The sequence below is a fragment of the Gossypium raimondii genome, chromosome 6 (assembly GCF_025698545.1).
Source record: "Gossypium raimondii isolate GPD5lz chromosome 6, ASM2569854v1, whole genome shotgun sequence".
Classification (NCBI taxonomy): domain Eukaryota; kingdom Viridiplantae; phylum Streptophyta; class Magnoliopsida; order Malvales; family Malvaceae; genus Gossypium; species Gossypium raimondii.
The window spans coordinates 29,425,045-29,449,316 of record NC_068570.1 but is presented as its reverse complement, the minus strand read 5'-3'; the positions used below and the strand labels follow the sequence as shown (position 1 = coordinate 29,449,316).

The 24,272-nt window shown below is 30.8% G+C and overlaps 2 protein-coding genes across 2 annotated transcripts; both read right to left on the bottom strand.

The window, feature by feature from the left end:
• Nucleotides 1-7,630: 7,630 nt before the first annotated feature.
• LOC105771868 (agamous-like MADS-box protein AGL62) lies at nt 7,631-8,233 on the bottom strand. The gene has a single exon (XM_012593251.2). The coding sequence runs from the start codon at nt 8,231-8,233 to the stop codon at nt 7,631-7,633; it is 603 nt and encodes a 200-aa protein (XP_012448705.1).
• Nucleotides 8,234-19,076: 10,843 nt separating this feature from the next.
• LOC105771867 (agamous-like MADS-box protein AGL62) lies at nt 19,077-19,694 on the bottom strand. The gene has a single exon (XM_012593250.1). It carries the CDS (start codon nt 19,692-19,694, stop codon nt 19,077-19,079), a length of 618 nt encoding a protein of 205 aa, XP_012448704.1.
• Between the last annotated feature and the right edge of the window lie 4,578 nt (nt 19,695-24,272).

Sequence of the window (24,272 nt, the reverse complement as noted above, 5' to 3'; positions counted from 1 at the left end):
TGGTAAGTCTCAATAGGAGCATCAGTGGTTTCCTCAAGATGTTGGCTAGCGTTTGAAAAGCGTTTAGCGACAGATTCAACAGAAGGATGACCAAACGAATAAGGTTTTCCAGCAGGTGAGAAAATAATAAAAAGATTCTCCCCAGCACATAGAGTAGAGAGCTTAGAGATTTTCTTATAAATTCCTGTGCGTCGTTTTGAAAATGCGATGAGCCTATCATCTGCATTTTCAATGATCTTAATCTCAATTTTTTACTTTCCTTTAGTTTTCTTGTCTGAGCTTGCCATTACAAAAAGATCAAAAGAAAAAAGAAAGAAGCCAAAAATTTACAAAGGAATGTTTTACTAGCCTTTCAGATGGTTTGGAGTGAAATTCTTCTTGGATGAATTTCATATATATATTGGAAAATAAAAACCCTAGAAATTAAATGCTAAAACTAATTAAATTATGTGATCAAATTCTACGTTCAACAATTTGACGTTCAAATGTAGTCCTAAATTAGGTAGTTAAATATGTTTCTTGAATGCAGTATAAATGTTGTGTTATTGATCGTATGTATATTATATGGAATATGCCATAAATGAAACAAATATTCATGATATTATGGTACATTTTAAGTCAATTATATGTTGAAAAGTACCGGAAACTGATATCGTTATTTGGTAGAATTAGAAGCTTAATTAGAATAACTGATATAATCTCCAAAAACGGAAAGACTACTACATAAATGAAGAAAAATAATGCTACAAAACCATATAAGGAAATAAGGGATATCAAATTTATATCTTTGCAAATTTGGGTAAATTCTAGAATAAGTTAGGTAGTATTACCATTGAAAGTATGATGATGTTGCCAGTAGCATCTGAAATGACCCAAAATTTGCGTCTTTACTTGGCTTTATTTTAGGAGAAATAAAATATAGCAATGTCTACATCAGAGTTGTATAGAGAAGAATAAATTAAGAAAATAAAACTGTTCTGGGCTTCAAGAATTCAATTGCTACTGTTTTTGCGAATTGTAGTAAGAGCAAGTTGTTGAATAAATGTTGAGCACCTAAAATTAAATAATTTCACTCTGAATAGGGTTACCTAATTTAAGATTTTCTGTGCGCAAAAATCTTAATCCACAAGGATAGATAAAGTGTGTCGATTTGTTCTCATAATCAATTTATTTCTCATTTTTCATGGTGTTCATTGGTTGGAGGTACAAGAACAATATTCATCGGCTTTAATTGTCTTATTGCAATAATTTTTACATTTGTTGAATAATTTAGCTCTTTTCTATTATGCAAATGACAATAACATAACAATAGAACTCAACATTATCCTAATTTAATAAAATATATGGTTAAAGTAGAATTAAAATTGCTTACACGTAAATTATATCTAAACATAACATTTAGATTATTTTTCTTGGACAATTTGTTATGCCCTTTCCTTTTATTACTTTAATAAATAAATAACATTTAAATTATTGTCAAAATATTAATTTTTATCTAATGATAATTGAGAATATGTACTTCTACATAATAGAACTAAAATACAAATGTATCATAAGATTTAATTTTAATTCACTTGCACCTAATGCATGCATTTTATTGTTATCAACTTTTCTTTTCTGTTTTGAAGCTTTAACAAAACAAGGATATGAAAATGTGCCTTTTTAAATAAATAAAACAAATTAAAAAGATGTGGTGTAGGCATATCAGTAATATGGAATTGTAGGGGAGACAAAATTCGCTACAAGGAGAACTCCCAAAAATATATATTCTATTTAGATTCCATCCGCATTGAAGGCCTATCATTAATCCTAAAGTGAAAACTATTTATACAATAAATCGTTGTCGATCAGTCTTTCCAAGAAATTTCTATTAATTTTATTTCATCGGGTTGCAAAACTTGACGTGGAATCTAGTAAGAAGAGAGAGTATATCCCACTATGATATATTCTTCTTTTTTACTTTGCATGAAAAATTTTTAACGGGATCATGAAAGTGAAAAGTGTATCCACAGATCAATTGAAACTTGATCGGGTTATAAATATAAGGAAATTCATGACCTTGATCTCCGAGGTTAGAAACCAGGATGCAACAATTTTGTTAATCACCAGTTTACTAAAAGCAAATAGAACACACTATGATAATTTGAATAGAAATAGCCCTAAACCCTAAATAGTGAATGCTTGGGAATGGTACAATAGAGACCACAGACCATATGTTGGCTGGCTACATGAACACATCCGTGTATGCCTTGAGTACTCCCAATACTGGCGCACCTAACAAACATAAAAGATAATATAATAAAATAACATTTAACATCGTGGACATTGAAGTACAAAACTATTGCTGATTAAGGCCATATTTAGGACGAAAGGCAGAAGGAAAATCCTCATCCATCGGAGCCTACATTGAGGAAATAGCTGCATTCTTCTTGTCCCTCGTGATAGTGATCAAGTTGTTAAACTCTGCGAAGCGTTCGTCTTGTTCGTAGAGCTCCCTTAGGTTAAGCTGATCAATGGGAGCTTTCCACCAATAACGAATTTTTGTTCCATTTGACCATTTGGCCAAAGCAATCTCCTTTTGTTTTACTTTTATTACATCTAGTTGGTCTTGAACATCATTGAAATCTTGTACAAGCAAGTTGATTCTTTCCTTACGGTAAGTCTCAACAGGAGCATCAGTGGTTTCCTCAAGATATTGGCTTGTGTTTGAAAAGCGTTTAGCAACAGATTCATCAGAAGGATGACTAAACGAATAAGGTTTACCAGCCGGTGAGAAAATAATAAAAAGAATCTCCCCACCACATAGAGTGGAGAGCTCAGAGATTTTCTTATAAATTCCTGTGCGTCGTTTTGAAAATGTGATGAGCCTCTCATCTGCATTTTCAATGATCTTAATCTCAATTTTTTTGCTTTCCTTTAGTTTTCTTGTCTAAGCTTTCCATTGCAAAAAGATCAAAAGAAAATATAAAAAAGCAAAAAAGTTACAAAGGAAAGCTTTACTAGCCTTTCAGATGGTTTGGAATGAAATTCTCCTTGGATGAAATTCATATATATATATAGGTAAATAAAAGCCTACAAATTAAATGCTAAAACTAATTAAATTAGATGATCAAATTTAACGTTCAACAATTAAATATCGTGTTTGTAAATAAATCTAGTAATTGAATTACGTAGTTAAATATATTTCTTTAATGCAATATAAATGTTGTGTTATTGATCGTATATATATTATATCGAATATGCCATAAATGAAACAAAAATTCATGATCTTGTGGTACATCTTAAGTCAATTATATGTTGAAAAGTACTGAAAACTGATACCGTTATTCGGTAGAATTAGAAGCTCAATTAGAATAACAGATATAATCTCCAAAAACGAAAAGACTTCTACATAAATGAGGCAAAATAATGCTCCAAAAGCATATAAGGAAATAAGGGATATCAAATTTATTTCTTTCCAAATTTGGGTAAATTCTAGAACAGGTTAGGTTGTACTACCATGGAAAGTATGATGATATTGCCAATAGCATCTGAAATGACCCAAAATTTGTGTCTTTACTTGGCTTTATTTTACGATAAATGAAATATCGCAATGTCTAGTTCAGAGTTGTATAGAGAAGAATAAATTAAGAAAATAAAAATTGTCCTGCGCTTCAAGAATTCAACTGCTACTGTTTTTGCGAATTGCAGTAAGACAAAGTTCTTGAATGAATGTTGATCACCTAAAATTAAATAATTTCACTCTGAATAGGATTACCTAATTTAGGATTTTCCATGTGCAAAAATCGTAATCCACGAGGAAAGATAAGGTGTGTCGATTTTTCTCATAATCAATTTATTTCCCATTTTTCATGGTGTTCATTGGTTGGAGGTACAAGAACAATGTTCATCGGTTTTAATTGTCTTATTGAAATAATTTTTACATTTGTTGAATAATTTAGCTCTTTTCTAATATGCAAATGACAATAACATAACAATAGAACTCAACATTTTCCTAATTTAATAAAATTTATTGTTAAAGCGGATTTAAAAATTGCTTACACGTAAAATATATCTAAACATAACATTTAGATTATTTTGTCGGACAATTTGTTACGCCCTTTCCTTTTATTACATAAAATAAATAAATGAATAACATTTAAATTATTGTCAAAATATTAATTTTTATCTAATGATAATTGAGAATATTAACTTCACGTAATAGACCTAAAATACATGCATTTTATTCTTATCGAGTTTTCTTTTCTAATTTCAAGCTTTAACAAAAAGGATAAGTAAATGTTCCTTTTTAAATAAAGAAAGAAAATTAAAAAGATGTGGTGTAGGCATATCATTAATATGGAATTGTAGGGGAGGCAAAATTCGCTACAAGGAGAGCTCCCTAAAATATATATTCTATTTAGACTCCATCTGCATTGAAGGCCTATCATTAATCATAAAGTGAAAACTATTTATACAATAAATCGTTGTCGATCAGTCTTTCCAAGAAATTTCTATTAATTTTATATCATTCGGTTTCAAAACATGACGTGGAATATTGTAAGAAGAGAGAGCATATCCCACTATGATATATTAATCTATTTTACTTTGCATGAAATATTTTAACGGGATCATGAAAGTGAAAAGTGTATCCACACATGAATTGAAACTTGATCGGGTTATAAATATAAGGAAATTCACGGCCTTGATCTCCGAGGTTAGAAAAACAGGATGCAACAATTTTATTAATCACTAGTTTACTAAAAGCAAATAGAACACACCATGATAATTTGAACAGAAATAGCCCTAAACCCTAAATAGTCAAGGCTTGGGAATGGTACAATAGAGACCATAGACCATATGTTGGTCGACTACATGAACACGTCCGTGTATTCCTTAAGGAATCCCAATACTGGAGCTCCTAACAAACATAAAAGATAAAATAATAAAATAACATTTAACATCATGGACATTGAAGTACAAAACTATTGCAGATTACGGCCATATCTAGGGGGAAAGGAAGAAGGGACATCCTCATCCATCGGAGCCTGCATTGAAGAAATAGTTGCAATCTTCTTGTTCCTCGTGATAGAGATCAATTTGTTAAACTCTGTGAAGCGTTCATCTTGTTCGTAGAGCTCCTTAAGGTTAAGCTGATCAATGGGAGATTTCCACCAATGACGGATTTCTGTTCCATGTGACCTTTGGGCTAAAGAAATTTCCTTTTGTTTTTCTTTTATTACATTTAGCTGGTCTTGGACATCATTGAAATCTTGTACAAGCAAGTTGATTCGTTCCTTACGGTATGTCTCAACAGGAGCATCAGTGGTTTCCTCAAGATGTTGACTTGCGTTTGAAAAGCGTTTAGCGACAGATTCAACAGAAGGATGACCAAACGAATAAGGTTTTCCACCCGGTGAGAAAATAATAAAAAGAACCTCACCACCACTTAGAATGGAGAGCTCAGAGATTTTCTTATAAATTCCTGTGCGTCGTTTTGACAATGCGATGAGCCTATCATCTGTATTTTCAATGATCTTAATCTCAATTTTTTGCTTTCCTTTAGTTTTCTTGTCTGAGCTTGCCATTGCAAAAAGATTAAAAGAAAAAAGAAAGAAGCAAAAAATTTACAAAGGAATGCTTTACTAGCCTTTCGGATGGTTTGGACTTAAATTCTTCTTGGATGAAATTCATATATATATAGGCAAATAAAAACCCTAGAAATTAAATCTGAAACTAATTAAATTATGTGATCAAATTTGACGTTCAACAATTGAATATCATGTTATTAAATAAATGTAGTCCTAAATTAGGTAGTTATATATGTTTAGTGAATGCAGATAAATGTTGTGTTATTGATCGTATATATATTATATCGAATATGCCATAAATGAAACAAAAATTCATGATATTATGGTACATTTTAAGTCAATTATATGTTGAAAAGTACCAAAAACTGATATTATTATTCGGTAGAATTAGAAGCTCAATTAGAGTAACAGTTATAAACTCCAAAAACGGAAAGACTTCTAGATAAATGAAGAAAAATAATGCTCCAAAACCATATAAGGAAATAAGGGATATCAAATTTATTTCTTTGCAAATTTGGGTAAATTCTAAAACAGGTTAGGTTGTACTACCGTTGAACGTATGATGATGTTGCCAATAGCATCTGAGATGACCCAAAACTTGCGTCTTTACTTGGCTTTATTTTACGAGAAATGAAATATCGCAATGTCTACATCCGAGTTGTATAGAGAAGAATAAATTATGAAAATAAAATTGTGCTGGGCTTCAAGAATTCAACTCCTACTGTTTTTACGAATTGGAGTAAGAGCATGTTGTTGAATGAATGTTGAGCACCTAAAATTAAACAATTTCACTCTGAATAGGGTTACCTAATTTAGGATTTTCCATGCGTAAAAATCCTAAGCCACGAAGAAAGATAAAGTGTGTCGATTTGTTCTCATAATCAATTTATTTCCCATTTTTCATGGTGTTCATTGGTTGGAGGCACAAGAACAATGTTCATCGGTTTTAATTGTCTTATTGCAATAATTTTTGCATTTGTTGAATAATTTAGCTCTTTTCAATTATGCAAATGACAATAACATAACAATAGAACTCAACATTATCCTAATTTAATAAAATATAAGGTTAAAGCGGATTTAAAATTGCTTACACGTAAAATATATTTAAACATAACAATTAGATTATTTTTGTCGGACAATATGTTATGCCCTTTCCTTTTATTACTTAAAAAATAAATAAATAACATTTAAATTATTGTCAAAATATTAATTATTTATCTCATGATAATTGAGAATATGTACTTCTACGTAATAGAGCTAAAATGCAAATGTAGAATCAGATTTAATTTTAATTCACTTGCACCAAATGCATGCATTTTATTGTTATTGACTTTTCTTTTCTATTTTGAAGCTTTAACAAAAAGGATATCAAAATGTGCCTTTTTAAATAAATAAAGAAAATTAAAAAGATGTGGTGTAGGCATATCATTAATATGGAATTGTAGGGGAAACAAAATTCGCTACAAGGAGAACTCCCAAAAATATATATTCTATTTAGACTCCATCTGCATTGAAATCCTATCATTAATCCTCAAGTGAAAACTATTTATGCAATAAATCGTTGTCGATCAATCTTTCCAAGAAATTTCTATTAATTTTATATCATTCGGTTGCAAAACTTGACGTGGAATCTTGTAAGAAGAGAGAGCATATCCCAGTATGATATATTCATCTTTTTTACTTTGCTTGAAAATTTTTTAAAGGGATCATGAAAGAGAAAAGTGTATCCACGCATGAGTTGAAACTTGATCGGGTTATAAATATAAGGAAATTCACAGCCTTGATCTCCGGGGTTAGAAAACCAGGATGGAACAATTTTATTAATCACTACTTTACTAAAAGCAAATAGAACACACCATGATAATTTGAACAGAAATGGCCCTCAATGCTAAAAAGTCATGGCTTGGGACTGGTACAATAGAGACCATAGACCATATGTTGGTCGACTACATGAACACGTCCGTGTATTCCTTAAGGACTACCAATACTGGAGCGCCTAACAAACAAAAAAGATAAAACAATAAAATAACATTTAACATCATGGACATTGAAGTACAAAACTATTGCAGATTAGGGCCATAAATAGGGGGAAAGGAAGAAGGGACATCCTCATCCATCGGACCCTGCATTGAAGAAATAGTTGCAATCTTCTTGTTCCTTGTGATAGAGATCAATTTGTTAAACTCTGCGAAGCGTTCGTCTTGTTTGTAGAGCTCCTTCAGGTTAAACTGATCAATGGGAGCTTCCCACCAATGACGAATTTCTGTTCCATGTGACCGTTGGGCCAAAGCAATCTCCTTTTGTTTTTCTTTTATTACATCTAGTTGGTCTTGGACATCATTGAAATCTTGTACAAGCAAGTTGATTCTTTCCTTACGGTATGTCTCAACAGGAGCATCAGTGGTTTCCTCAAGATGTTGGCCTGCGTTTGAAAAGCGTTTAGGCACAGATTCAACAGAAGGATGACCAAACGAATAAGGTTTTCCAGCCGGTGAGAAAATAATAAACAGAATCTCCCCACCACATAGAATGGAGAGCTCAGAGATTTTCTTATAAATTCCTGTGCGTCGTTTTGAAAATGTGATGAGCCTATCATCTGCATTTTTAATGATCTTAATCTCAATTTTTTGCTTTCCTTTAGTTTTCTTGTCTGAGCTAGCCATTGCAAAAAGATCAAAAGAAAAAAGAAAGAAGCAAAAAATTTACAAAGGAATGCTTTACTAGCCTTTCAGATGGTTTGGAATGAAATTCTTCTTGGATGAAATTCATATATATATAGGCAAATAAAAACCCTAGAAATTAAATGCTGAAACTAATTAAATTATGTGATCAAATATGACGTTCAACAATTGAATATCATGTTATTAAATAAATATAGTCTTAAATTAGGTAGTCAAATATGTTTCTTGAATGCAGATAAATGTTGTGTTATCGATCGTATATATATTATATCGAATATGCCATAAATGAAGCAAAATTCAAGATATTATGGTACATTTTAAGTCAATTATATGTTGAAAAGTACCGAAAACTGATATCGTTATTCGGTAGAGTTAGAAATTCAGTTAGAATAACTGATATAATCTCCAAAAACGGAAAGACTTCTACATAAATGAAAAAAATAATGCTCCAAAACCATATAAGGAAATAAGGGATATCAAATTTATTTCTTTGCAAATTTGGGTAAATTCTAGAAGAGGTTAGGTTGTACTACCATTGAAAGTATGATGATGTTGCCAATAGCATCAGAAATGACCCAAAATTTGCGTCTTTACTTGGCTTTATTTTACGAGAAATGAAATATCGCAATGTCTATATCAGAGTTGTATAGAGAAGAATAAATTAAGAAAATAAAATTGTTCTGGGCTTTAAGAATTCAACTCCTACAGTTATTGCGATTTGTCGTAAGAGCAAGTTGTTGAATTAATGTTGAGCACCTAAAATTAAACAATTTCACTCTGAATAGGGTTACCTAATTTAGGATTTTCCATGCGCAAAAATCCTAATCCACGAAGAAAGATAAAGTGTGTCGATTTGTTCTCATAATCAATTTATTTCCTATTTTTCATGGTGTTTATTGGTTGGAGGTACAAGAATAATGTTCATCGGCATTAATTTTCTTATTGCAATAATTTTTACATTTGTTGAATAATTTAGCTCTTTTCTGTTATGCAAATGATAATAACATAACAACATAACATTTAGATTATTTTTGCGGACAATTTGTTATGCCCTTTCCTTTTATTACCTAAAAAATAAATAAATAACATTTAAACTATTGTCAAAAATTTTCATTTTAATTTTATGATAATTGAAAATATTTACTTCACGTAATAGACCTAAAATACAAATGTATAATTAGATTTAATTTTAATACACTTGCACTTAATGTATGCATTTTATTGTTATCGACTTTTCTTTTCTATTTTGAAGTTTTAACAAAAAGGATATGAAAATGTGCCTTTTTAAATAAATAAAGCAAATTAAAAAGATGCGGCGTAGACATATCATTAATATGGAATTGTAGGGGAGACAAAATTCGCTACAAGGAGAACTCCCAAAAATATATATTCTATTTAGACTCCATCTACATTGAAGGCCTATCATTAATCCTAAAGTGAAAACTATTTATACAATAAATCGTTGTCGATCAGTCTTTCCAAGAAATTTCTATTAATTTTATATCATCGGGTTGCAAAACTTGACGTGGAATCTGGTAAGAAGAGAGAGCATATCCCACTATGATATATTCTTCTTTTTTACATTGCGTGAGAAATTTTTAACGGGATCATGAAAGTGAAAAGTGTGTCCAGGCATGAAAGTGAAAAGTGTATCCAGGCATGAAGTGAAAAACTACCATTGAAAGGATGATGATGTTGCCAATAGTATCTGAAATAACCTATATTTTGCGTGTTTACTTAGCTTTATTTTATGATAAATGAAATATCGCAATGTCTACATCAGAGTTATGTAGAGAAGAATAAATTAAGAAAATAAAATTGTTCTGGGCCTCAAGAATTCAACTCCTACTGTTTTTGCGAATTGGAGTAAGAGCAAGTTGTTGAATGAATGTTGAGCACCTAAAATTAAACAATTTCACCTTGAATAGGGTTACCTACTTTAGGATTTTCCATGCGCAAAAATCTTAATCCATGAGGAAAGATAAAGTGTGTCGATTTGTTCTCATAATCAATTTATTTCCCATTTTTCATGGTGTTCGTTGGTTGGAGGTACGAGAACGATGTTCATTGGTTTTAATTGTCTTATTGCAATAATTTTTACATTTGTTGAATAATTTAGCTCTTTTTCTATTATGCAAATGACAATAACATAACAATAGAACTCAACATTATCCTAATTTAATAAAATATATGGTCAAAGCGGATTTAAAAATTCCTTACACGTAAAATATAACTAAACAAAACATTTAGTTTATTTTTGCCGGACAATTTGTTATGCCTTGTCCGCTTTATTACTTCAAAAATAAAAAATAACATTTAAATTAGTGTCAAAATATTAATTTTTATCTAATGATAACTGAAAATATTTACTTCCACGTAGTAGACCTAAAATACAAATGTATAATCAGATTTAATTTTAATTCACTTGCACCTAATGCATGCATTTTATTCTTATTGACTTTGCCTTTCTATTTTGAAGTTATAACAAAAAAGGATATGAAAATGTGCCTTTTAAATAAATAAAGAAAAATAAAAAGATTGGTGTAGCAATATCATTAATATGGAATTGTAGGGAGACAAAATTGCTACAAGGAGAACTCCCAAAACTATATATTCTATTTAGACTCCATCTACATTGAAGGCTAATCATTAATCCTAAAGTGAAAACTATTTCTACAATAAATCATTGTCGATCAGTCTTTTCAAGTTATTTCTATTAATTTTATATCATTCGGTTCCAAAACTGGACGTGGAATCTTGTATGTAGAGAGAGCATATCCCACTATGATATATTCTTCTTTTTTACTTTGCATGAAAAATTTTTAACGGGATCATGAAATTGAAAAGTGTGTCCACGCATGAATTAAAACTTGATCGGGTTATAATTATAAGGAAATTCACAGCCTTGATCTCCGAGGTTAGAAAAACAAGATACAACAATTTTATTAATCACTAGTTTACTAAAAGAAAATAGAAAACACCATGATAATTTGAACAGAAATATCCTTAAACCCTAAATAGTCAAAGCTCGGGAATGGTACAATAGAGATCATAGACCATATGTTGGCCAACTACAGGAACATGTTTGTGTATGCCTTGAGGACTCCCAATATTGGCCCGCCTAACAAACATAAAATATAAACAATAAAATATCATTTAACATCGTGGACATTGAAGAACAAAACTATTGCAGATTAGAGCCATATCTAGGGGGAAAGGTAGAACGGACATCCTCATCCATCGGAGCCTACATTGAGGAAATAGCTGCAATCTTCTTGTCCCTCGTGATAGAGATCAAGTTGTTAAACTCTGCGAAGTGTTCGTCTTGTTCGTAGAGCTCCCTCAGGTTATATTGATCAATGGGAGCTTTCTAACAACGACGAATTTCTTTTCCATGTGACCGTTGGGCCAAAGCAATCTCCTTTTGTTTTTCTTTAATTACATCTAGCTGGTCTTGAACATCATTAAAATCTTGTACAAGCAAGTTGATTCTTTCCTGACGGTAAGTCTCAACAGGGGCATTAGTGGTTTCCTCAAGATGTTGGCTTGCGTTTGAAAAGCGTTTAGCGACAGAATCAATACAAGTCTAGAAATTAAATGCTGAACCTAATTAAATTAGGTGATCAAATTTGATGTTCAACGATTGAATATTGTGTTAGTAAATAAATCTATTCCTGAATTAGGTAGTTAAATATGTTTCTTGAATGCAGTATAAATGTTGTTTTACTGATCGTATATATATTATACCGAATACGCAATAAATGAAACAAAAATTCATGATATTATGGTACATTTTATGTCAATTATATGTTGAAAAGTACCAAAAACTGATACCGTTGTTCGGTAGAATTAGAAGCGCAATTAGAATAACTGATATAATGTCCAAAAATAGAAAGACTTCTACTTAAATCAAGAAATATAATGCCCCAAAACCATATATGGAAATAAGGGACATCAAATATATTTCTTTGCAAATTTTGGTAAATTCTAGAATAGGTTAGGTTGAACTACCTTTGAGAGTATGATGATGTTGCCAATAGCATCTGCAATGACCCAGATTTTGCATCTTTACTTGGCTTTATTTTTCGATAAATGAAATATCGCAATGTCTGCATCAGAGTTATTTAGAGAAGAATAAATTAAGAAAATAAAATTATTTTGGGCTTTAAGAATTCAACTCCTACTATTATTGCAAATTGCAATAACTGCAAGTTGTTGAATGAATGTTGAGCACCTAAAATTAAACAATTTCACTCTGAATAGGGTTACCTAATTTAGGATTTTCCATGCGCAAAAATCTTAATCCACGAGGAAAGATAAAGTGTGTCGATTTTTTCTCATAATCAATTTATTTCCCATTTTTGATGTTGTTCGATGGTTGGAGGTATAGGAACGGTGTTCATTGGTTTTAATTGTCTTATTGCAATAATTTTTACATTTGTTGAGTAATTTAGATCTTTTCTATTATCGAAATGGCAATAACATAACAATAGAACTCAACATTATCCTAATTTAATAAAATATATGGTTAAAGTAGATTTAAAATTGCTTACACGTAAAATATATCTAAACATAACATTTAGATTATTTTGCGGACAATTTGTTATGCCCCATCCTTTTATTACTTAAAAATAAATAAATAACTTTAAAATTATTGTTAAAATTTTAATTTTTATCTAATGATAATTGAAAATATTTACTTCTACGTAATAGCCCTAAAATACAAATGTATAATCAAATTTAATTTTAATTCACTTGCACCTAATGCATGCATTTTATTGTTATCAACTTTTCCTGTCTATTTTCAAGCTTTAACAAAAAAATATATGAAAATGTGCCTTTTTCAATAAATAAAGCAAATTAAAAAGATGTGATGTAGGCATATCGTTAATATAGAATTGTAGGGGAGACAAAATTCGCTACAAGGAGAACTCCCAAAAGAATATATGCGATTTAGACTCCATTTGCATTGAAGTCCTATCATTAATCCTAAAGTGAACACTATTTATACAATAAATCATTGTCGATCAGTCTTTCCAAGAAATTTCTATTAATTTTATATCATTTGGTTACAAAACTTGACGTGGAATCTTGTAAGAAGAGAGAGCATATCCCACTATGATATATTCTTCTTCTTACATTACATGAAAGCTTTTTAACGGGATCATGAAAGTGAAAAGTGTATCCACGCATGAATTGAAACTTGATCGGGTTATAAATATAAGGAAATTTAGATCCTTTATCTCAGAGGTTAGAAAAACATGATGCAACAATTTTATTAATCACCAGTTTACTAAAATCAAATAGAACACACCATGATAATTTGAACAGAAATAGCCCTAAATCCTAAATAGTCAAGGCTCGGGAATGGTACAATAGAGATTAGAGACCATATGTTAGACGGCTACATGAACACGTCCGTCTATGCCTTGAGGACTCCCAATACTGGCACGCCTAACAAACATTGAAGATACAACAATAAAATAAGATTTAACATTCTGGACATTGAAGTACAAAACTATTGCAGATTAGGGCAATATCTAGGGGGAAATGCAGAAGGGACATCCTCATCCATCGGAGCCTGCATTGAAGAAATAGTTGCAATCTTCTTGTCCCTCGTGATAGGGATGAAGTTATCAAACTCTGCGAAGCGTTCGTCTTGTTCATAGAGCTCCCTTAGGTTAAGCTGATCAATAGGAGCTTTCCACCAATGACGAATTTTTGTTCCATGTGACTGTTATGCCAAAGCAATCTCTTTTTGTTTTTCTTTTATTATGTCTAGTTGATCTTGAACATCATTGGAATTCTGTACAAGCAAGTTCATTCTTTCCTTACGGTAAGTCTCAAATGGAGCATCAGTGGTTTCCTCAAGATGTTTGCTTGCGTTTGAAAAGCGTTTAGCTACAGATTCAACAGAAGGATGACCAAACGAATAAGGTTTACCAGCTGGTGAGAAAATAATAAAAAGAATCTCCTCACCACATAGAGTGGAGAACACAAAGATTTTCTTATAAATTCCTATGCATCGTTTTGGAAATGGGATGAGCCTATCATCTGTATTTTCAATGATCTTAATCTCAATTTTTTCATTCCTTTAGTTTTCTTGTCTGATCTTGCCATTGCATACATATCAAAAGAAAAAAGAAAGAAGAAAGAAGAAAAAATGTTACAAAGGAAAGCTTTACTAGCCTTTTAGATGGTTTGGACTAAAATTCTTCTTGGAAGAAATTCATATATATATAGGCAAATAAAACCCTAGAAATTAAATGATGAAACTAATTAAATTAGGTGATCAAATTTGACGTTCTACAATTGAATATCGTGTTAGTAAATAAATCTAGTCTGAATTAGGTAGTTAAATTTGTTTCTTGAATACGAGATAAATGTTGTGTTATTGATCGATATATATTATATCGAATATGCCATAAATGAAACAAAATTCATGATATTATGGTTCATTTTAAGTCAATTATATGTTGAAAAGTACCAAACCGATACCATTATTCATAAAATTAGAAGTTCAATTAGAATAACCGATATAAGGTACAAAAACGGAAATACTTCTACATGAATCAAGAAAAATAATGCTCCAAAACCATATAAGGAAATAAGGGATATCAAATTTATTTTTTGCAAATTTTGGTGAAATCTAGAATAGGTTAGGTTGTACTAGCATTGAAAGTATGATGATGTTGCCAATAGCATCTGAAATGACCTAGATTTTATGTCTTTACTTGGCTTTATTTTTTGATAAATGAAATATCGCAATGTCTGCATCAGATCTATTTAGAGAAGAATAAATTAAGAAAATAAAATTGTTTTGGGCTTTAAGAATTCAACTCCTACTATTATTGCAAATTGCAGTAACAACAAGTTGTTGAATGAATGTTGAGCACCTAAAATTAAACAATTTCACTCTGTATAGGGTTACCTAGTTTAGGATTTTCCATGCCCAAAAATCTTAATCCAGGAGGAAAGATAAAGTGTGTCGATTTTTTCTCATAATCAATTTATTTCCCATTTTTCATGGTGTTCGTTGGTTGGAGGTACAAGAACGATGTTCATTGGTTTTAATTGTCTTATTGCAATAATTTTTTACATTTGTTGAGTAATTTAGCTCTTTTCTATTATGCAAATGACAATAACATAAAAATAGAACTCAACATTACCCTAATTTAATAAAATGTATTGTTAAAGCAGATTTAAAAATTTCTTACACGTAAAATATAACTAAACATAACATTTAGATTATTTTTGTCGGACAATTTGTTATGCCCTGTCCTTTTATTACTTAAAATAAATATATAACATTTTAATTATTGTCAAAGTTTTAATTTTTATCTAATGATAATTGAAAATATTTACTTCTACGTAATAGACCTAAAATACAAATGTATAATCATATTTAATTTTAATCCACTTGCACCTAATGCATGCGTTTTATTGTTATCGACTTTTCCTTTCTATTTTGAAGCTTTAACAAAAAGGATATGAAAATGTGCCTTTTTAAATAAATAAAGCAAATTAAAAAAATGTGGTGTAGGCATATCATTAATATGGAATTGTAAGAGAGACAAAATTCGCTACAAGAAGAACTCCCAAAAGAATATATGCTATTTAGACTCCATTTGCATTGAAGTCCTATCATTAATTCTAAAGTGAAAACTATTTATACAATAAATCGTTGTCGATCAGTCTTTCCAAGAAATTTCTATTAATTTTATATCATTCGGTTCCAAAACTTGACGTGGAATCATGTAAGAAGAGAGAGCATATCCCACTATGATATATTCTTCTTCTTACTTTGCATGAAAACTTGTTAACAGGATCATGAAAGAGAAAAGTGTATCCACGCATGAATTGAAACTTGATCGGGTTATAAATATAAGGAAATTCACATCCTTGATCTCAGAAAAACATGATGCAACAATTTTATTAATCACCAGTTTACAAAAAGGAAATAGTACACACCATGATAATTTGAACAGAAATAGCCCTAAACCCTAAATAGTCATGGCTCGGGAATGGTACAATAGAGATCATAGACCATATTTTCGATGGGTACACAAACACGTCCGTGTATTCCTTGAGGACTCCCTATAGTGACACGCCTAACAAACATAAAAGATAAAAAAATAAAATAACATTTAACATCGTGGACATTGAAGTACAAAACTATTGCAAATTAGGGCCATATCTGGAGGGAGAGGCAGAAGGGACATCCTTATCCATCGGAGCCTGCATTGAGGAAATAGCTGCAATCTTCTTGTCCCTTGTGATAGGGATCAAGTTGTTAAACTCAGCGAGGAGTTCGTCTTGTTCATAGAGCTCCCTCAAGTTAAGGTGATCAATAGGAGCATTCCACCAATGACTTATTTCTTTTCAATGTGACCGTTGGGCCAAAGCAATCTCCTTTTGTTTTTCTTTTATTACGTCTAGTTGGTCTTGAACATCATTGAAATCTTGTACAATCAAGTTCATTCTTTCCTTACGGTAGGTCTCAATAGGAGCATCAGTGGTTTCCTCAAGCCGTTGGCTTGCGTTTAGTGACAGATTCAACAGAAGGATGACCAAACGAATAAGGTTTACCAGCCGATGAGAAAATAATAAAAAGAATCTCCCCACCACATAAAGTGGAGAACACAAAGATTTTCTTATAAATTCCTGTGCATTGTTTTGGAAATGCGATGAGCCTATCATCTGTATTTTCAATGATCTTAATCTCAATTTTTTTCATTCCTTTAGTTTTCTTGCCTTAGCTTGCCATTGCAACAAGATTAAAAGAAAAAAGAAAGAAGCAAAAAAGTTACAAAGGAAAGCTTTACTAGCCTTTCAGATGGTTTGGACTGAAATTCTTCTTGGATAGAATTCATATATATATATATATATAGGCAAATAAAAACCCTAGAAATTAAATGCTGAAACTAATTAAATTAAGTGATCAAATTTGACGTTCAACAATTGAATATCGCGTTAGTAAATAAATCTAGTCTAAATATGTTTCTTGAATGTAGTATAAATGTTGTGTTATTGATCGTATATATCTTATATCGAATATCCCATAAGTGAAACAAAAATTCATGATATTATGATACATTTTAAGTCAATTATATGTTGAAAAGTACCGAAAACTGATACTGTTATTCGGTACAATTAGAAGTTCAATTAGAATAACCGATATAATGTCTAAAAACGGAAAGACTTCTACATAAATCAAGAAAAATAATGCTCTAAAACCATATAAGGAAATAAGGGATATCAAATTTAGTTCTTTGCAAATTTTAGTGAATTCTAGAATAGGTTAGGTTGTACTAGCATTGAAAGTATGATGATGTTGCCAATAGCATCTGAAATGACCCAGATTTTGTGTCTTTACTTGGCTTTATTTTTCGATAAATGAAATATCGCAATGTCTATATCAGAGTTATTTAGAGAAGAATAAATTAAGAAAATAAAATTGTTTTGGGCTTTAAGAATTCAACTCCTACTGTTATTGCAAATTGCAGTAACAACAAGTTGTTGAATGAATGTTGAGCACCTAAAATTAAACAATTTCACTGTGAATAGGGTTATCTAGTTTAGGATTTTCCATGCCCAAAAATCTTAATCCACAAGGAAAGATAAAGTGTGTCGATTTTTTCTCATAATCAATTTATTTCCCATTTTCCATGGTGTTTGTTGGTTGGAGGTACAGGAACGGTGTTCATTGGTTTTAATTGTCTTATTGCAATAATTTTTTACATTTGTTGAGTAATTTAGCTCTTTTCTATTATGCAAATGACAATAACATAAAAATAGAACTCAACATTACCCTAATTTAATAAAATATATGGTTAAAGTAGATTTAAAATTGCTTACACGTAAAATATAACTAAACATAACATTTAGAGTATTTTTGCACGACAATTTGTTACCTCATCCTTTTATTACTTAAAAATAAAGAAATAGCATTTAAATTGTTGTCAAAGTTTTAATTTTTATCTAATGATAATTTAAAATATTTACTTCTACGTAATAGACCTCAAATGCAAATGTATAATCAAATTTAATTTTAATTCACTTGCACCTAATGCATGCATTTTATTGTTATCGACTTTTCGTTTCTATTTTGAAGCTTTAACAAAAAAGGATATGAAAGTGTGGCTTTTTAAATAAGTAAAGCAAATTAAAAAGATGTGGTGTAGGCATATCATTAATATGGAACTGTAGGGGAGAAAAGTTCTTTATAAGGAGAACTCCTAAAAAAATATATGCTATTTAGACTCCATTTTCATTGAAATCCTATCATTAATCCTAAAGTGAAAACTATTTATACAATAAATCGTTGTCTATCAGTCTTTCCAAGAAATTTCTATTAATTTTATATCATTCGGTTCCAAAACTGGACGTGGAATCTTGTAAGAAGAGAGAGCATATCCCACTATGATATATTCTTCTTCTTACTTTGCATGAAAACTTTTTAACGGGATCATGAAAGTAAAAAGTGTATCCACGCATGAATTGAAACATGATCGGGTTATAAATATAAGGGAATTCACATCCTTGATCTCAGAGGTTAGAAAAACATGATGCAACAATTTTATTAATCACCAGTTTATTAAAAGCAAATAGAACACTCCATGATAATTTGAACAGAAATAGCCCTAAACCCTAAATAGTCAAGGCTCGGGAATGGTACAATAGAAATCATAGACCATATTTTGGACGGCTACACGAGCACGACCGTTTATGCCTTGAAGACTCTCAATATTGGCATGCCTAACAAACATAAAAGATAAAAAAATAAAATAACATTTAACATCGTGGACATTGAAGTACAAAACTATTACAAATTAGGGCCATATCTGGAGGGAGAGGTAGAAGGGATATCCTTATCCATCGAAGCCTGCATTGAGGAAATAGCTGCAATCTTCTTGTCCCTCGTGATAGGGATCAAGTTGTTAAACTCTGTGAAGCGTTCGTCTTGTTCATAGAGCTCCTTCAGGTTAAGCTGGTCAATAGGACCTTTCCACCAATGACGAATTTCTGTTCCATGTGATTGTTGGACCAAAGAAATCTCCTTTTGTTTTTCTTTTATTACGTCTAATTGCGCTTGAACATCATTGAAATCTTGTACAAGCAAGTTCATTCTTTCCTTACGGTAAGTCTCAACAGGAGCATCAGTGGTTTCCTCAAGATATTGGCTAGAGTTTGAAAAGCTTTTAGCGACAGATTCAACAGAAGGATAACTAAACGAATAAGGTTTACCAGCCGCTGAGAAAATAATAAAAAGAATCTCCCCACCACAAAGAGTGGAGAACATAGAGATTTTCGTATAAATTGTTGTGCATCGTTTTGAAAATGGGATGAGCCTGTCATCTGTATTTTCAATGATCTTAATCTCACATAGAGATTTTCTTATAAATTCCTGTGCATCATTTTGGAAACGGGATGAGCCTGTCATTTGTATTTTCAATGATCTTAATCTCAATTTTTTCTTTCTTTTAGTTTTCTTGTCTGAGCTTGCCATTGCAAAAAGATCAAAAGAGAAAACAAAGAAGCAAAAAAGTTACAAAGGAAAGCTTTACTAGCCTTTCAGATGGTTTGGACTGAAATTCTTCTTAGATGACATTCATATATATATATAGGCAAATAAAAAGCTTAGAAATTAAATGCTGAAACTAATTAAATTAGGTGATCAAATTTTACGTTCAACAATTGAATATCGTGTTATTAAATAAATCTAGTCCTGAATTAGGTAGTTAAATATGTTTCCTTAATGCAGTATAAATGTTTTGTTATTGATTGTATATGGTACATTTTAAGTCAATTATATGTTGATAAGTACCGAAAACTGATACCGTTATTCGATAAAATTAGAAGTTCAATTAGAATAACTGATATAATGTCCAAAAACGGAAAGGCTTCTAAATAAATCAAGAAAAATAATGCTCCAAAACCATTTAAGGAAATAGGGCATATGAAATTTATTTCTTTGCATATTTTGGTGAATTCTAGAATAGGTTATGTTGTACTAGCATTGAAAGTATGATGATGTTGCCAATAGCATCTGAAATGACCCAGATTTTGCGTCTTTATTTGGCTTTATTTTTCGATAAATGAAATATCGCAATGTCTGTATCAGAGTTATTTAGAGAAGAATAGATTAAGAAAATAAAATTGTTTTGGGCTTTAAGAATTCAACTCCTACTGTTATTGCAAATTAAAGTAACAGCAAGTTGTTGAATGAATGTTGAGCACCTAAAATTAAACAATTTCACTCTGAATAGGGTTACCTAGTTTAGGATTTTCCATGCCCAAAAATCTTAATCCATGAGGAAAGATAGTGTGTCAATTTTTTTGATAATCAATTTATTTCCCATTTTTCATGGTGTTCGTTGGTTGGAGGTACAGGAACGGTGTTCATTGATTTTAATTGTCTTATTGCAATAATTTTTACATTTTTTGAGTAATTTAGCTCTTTTCTATTATGCAAATGACAATAACATAACAATAGAATTCAACATTATCCTAATTTAATAAAATATATGGTTAAAGCGGTTTTAAAAATTGCTTACACGTAAAGTATATCTAAACATAACATTTAGATTATTTTTGCGGACAATTTGTTATGCCCTTTCCTTTATATTACTTAAAAAAATAACATCTAAATTATTGTCAAAATTTTCATTTTTATTTAATGATAATTGAAAATATTTACTTCTACATAATAGCCCTAAAATACAAATGTATAATCGATTTAATTTTAATTCACTCGCACCTAATGCATGCATTTTATTGATTCTCAACTTTTCTTTTCTACTTTGAAGCTCTAACAAAAATGGATATGAAAATGTGCCTTTTTAAATAAATAAAGCAAATTAAAAAGATGCGGTAGAGGCATATCATTAATATGGAATTGTAGGGGAGACAAAATTTTCTACAAGGAGAACTCCCAAAAATATATATTCTATTTAGACTCCATTTGCATTGAAGGCCTATCATTATTCCTAAAGTGAAAACTATTTATACAATAAATTGTTGTCGATCTGTCTTTCCTTGAAATTTCTATTAATTTTATATCATTCGGTTCCAAAACTGGACGTGGAATCTTGTAAGAAGAGAGAGCATATCCCACTATGATATATTCTTCTTCTTACTTAGCATGAAACTTTTTAACGGGATCATGAAAGTGGAAAGTGTATCCACGCATGAATTGAAACTTGCTCGGGTTATAACTATAAGGAAATTCACATCCTTAATCTCAGAGGTTAGAAAAACAGGATGCTTTTACTAATCTTCGGTTTACTAAAAGAAAATAGAACACACCATGATAATTTGAATAGAAATAGCCTTAAACCCTAAATTGTCAAGGCTCAGGAATGGTACATTAGAGACCATATCTAGGGGGAAATGCAGAAGGGACATCCTCATCCATCGGAGCCTGCATTGAGGAAATAGCTACAATCTTTTTGTACCTTGTGATAGAGATCAAGTTGTTAAACTCTGCGAAGTGTTCGTCTTGTTCATAGAGCTCCCTCAGGTTAAGCTTATCAATGGGAAATTTCCACCAATGACAAATTTCTGTTCCATGTGACCATTGGGCCAAAGCAATCTCCTTTTGTTTTTCTTTTATTACATCTAGTTGCTGTTGGACATCATTGAAATATTGTACAAGCAAGTTGATTCTTTCCTTACGGTAAGTCTCAACATGAGCATCAGTGGTTTCTTAAAGATGTTGGCTTGCGTTTGAAAAGCGTTTAGCGACAGATTCAACAGAAGGATGACCAAACGAATAAGGTACACCAGCCGGTGAGAAAATAATAAAAAGAATCTCCCCACCACATAGAGTGGAGAACTCAGAGATTTTCTTATAAATTCATGTGCATCGTTTTGAAAATGCAATGAGCCTATCATCCGCATTTTAAATGATCTTTATCTCATTTTTTACTTTCCTTTAGTTTTCTTGTCTAAGCTTGCCATTGCAAAAAAGAATAAAAGAGGAAAGAAAGAGGAAAATAAGTTACCAAGGAAAGCTTTACTAACCTTTCATATGGTTTGGAATAAAATTCTTCGTGGATGAAATTCATATATATATATAGGCAAATAAAAACCTTAGAAATTAAATGCTGAAACTAATTAAATTAAGTCATCAAATTTGACGTTCAACAATTGAATATCGTGTTAGTAAATAAATCTAGTCCTGAATTAGGTACTTAAATATGTTTCTTTAATACAGTATAAATGTTGTGTTATTGATCGTATATATATTATATCGAATATGCCATAAATGAAACAAAAGTTCATGATATTATGGTACATTTTAAGTCAATTATATGTTGAAAGGTACCGAAAACCGATACCGTTATTCCGTAAAATTAGAAGTTCAATTGGAATAACTGATAGAATGTCCAAAAACGGAAACAGTTCTACATAAATCAAGAAAATTAATGCTCCAAAACCATATAAGGAAATAAGGGATATCAAATTTATTTCATTCCAAATTTTGGTATATTCTAGAATAGGTTAGGTTGTACTACCCTTGAAAGTATGATGATGTTGCCAATAGCATCTGAAATGACCCTGATTTTGCGTATTTACTTGTCTTTATTTTACGAAAAATGAAATATTGCAATGTCTGAATCAGAGTTATGTAGAGAAGAATAAATTAAGATAATAAAATTGTTCTAGGAATTAAGAATTCAACTCCTACTGTTATTGCGAATTGCAGTAATAACAAGTTGATGAATGGATGTTGAGCACCTAAAATTAAACAATTTCGCTCTAAATAGGGTTACCTAGTTTAGGATTTTCTATGCATAGAAATCCTAATCCACGAGGAAACGTAAAGTGTGTCGATTTGTACTCATAATCAGTTTATTGCCCATTTTTCATGGTGTTCATTGGTTGGAGGTACAAGACCGATGTTCATTTGTTTTAATTGTCTTATTGCAATAATTTTTACAATTGTTGAACAATTTAGCTCTTTTCTATTATGGAAATGACAATAATATAACAATAAAACTCAACATTATGCTAATTAAATAAAATATATGGTTAAAGCGGATTTAAAAATTGCTTACACGTAAAATATATCTAAACAAAACATTTCGATTATTTTTCCGGACAATTCGTTGTGCCCTCTCCTTTTCATTACTTAACAAATAAATAAATAACATTTAAATTATTTTTAAATATTTACATTTATTATTTAATGATAATTTAAAATATTTACGCCACGTAATATACCTAAAATACAAATGTATAATGACATTTAATTTTACTTCACTTGTGCCTAATGCATGCATTTTATTGTTATTCGACATTTCTTTTCTATTTTGAAGCTTTAACAAAAAGTATATGAAAATGTGACTTTTTACATAAATAAAGCAAATTAAAAAGATGTGGTGTAGGCATATCATTAATATGGAATTGTAGGGGAGACAAAATTCGCTACAAGGAAAACTCCCAAAAGTATATATTCTATTTAGACTCCATCTGCATTGAAGGCCTATCATTAATTCTAAAGTGAAAACTATTGATACAATAAATCGTTTTTGATAAATCTTTCCAAGAAATTTCTATTAATTTTATATCGTTCGGTTGCAAAACTTGACGTGGAATCTTGTAAGAAGAGAAAGCATATCCCAGTATGATATATTCTTCTTTTTACGTTGCATGAAAACTTTTTCATGGGATCATGAAACTAGAAAGTGTATCCACGCATGAGTTGAAACTTGATCGGGTTATAAATATAAGGAAATTCATAGCGTTGATCTCAAAGGCTAGAAAAATAGGATGCAACAATTTTATTAATCACCAGTTTACTAAGGGCCAATAGAACACACCATGATAATTTGAATAGAAATAGACCTAAACCCTAAATAGTCAAGGCTCGAGAATGGTACAATAGAAACCATAGACCATATATTGGCGGGCTACACGAACATGTCTGTGTATGCCTTGAGGACTCCCAATACTGGCTCGCCTAACAAACATAAAAGATAAAATAATAAAATAACATTTAACATCGTGGACAATG

What these genes read in the sequence shown, in the direction of transcription:
- LOC105771868 (XM_012593251.2), bottom strand. Translation starts at nt 8,233, where the DNA reads ATGGCTAGCTCAGACAAGAAAACTAAAGGAAAGCAAAAAATTGAGATT.
- LOC105771867 (XM_012593250.1), bottom strand. Translation starts at nt 19,694, where the DNA reads ATGACAGGCTCATCCCGTTTCCAAAATGATGCACAGGAATTTATAAGA.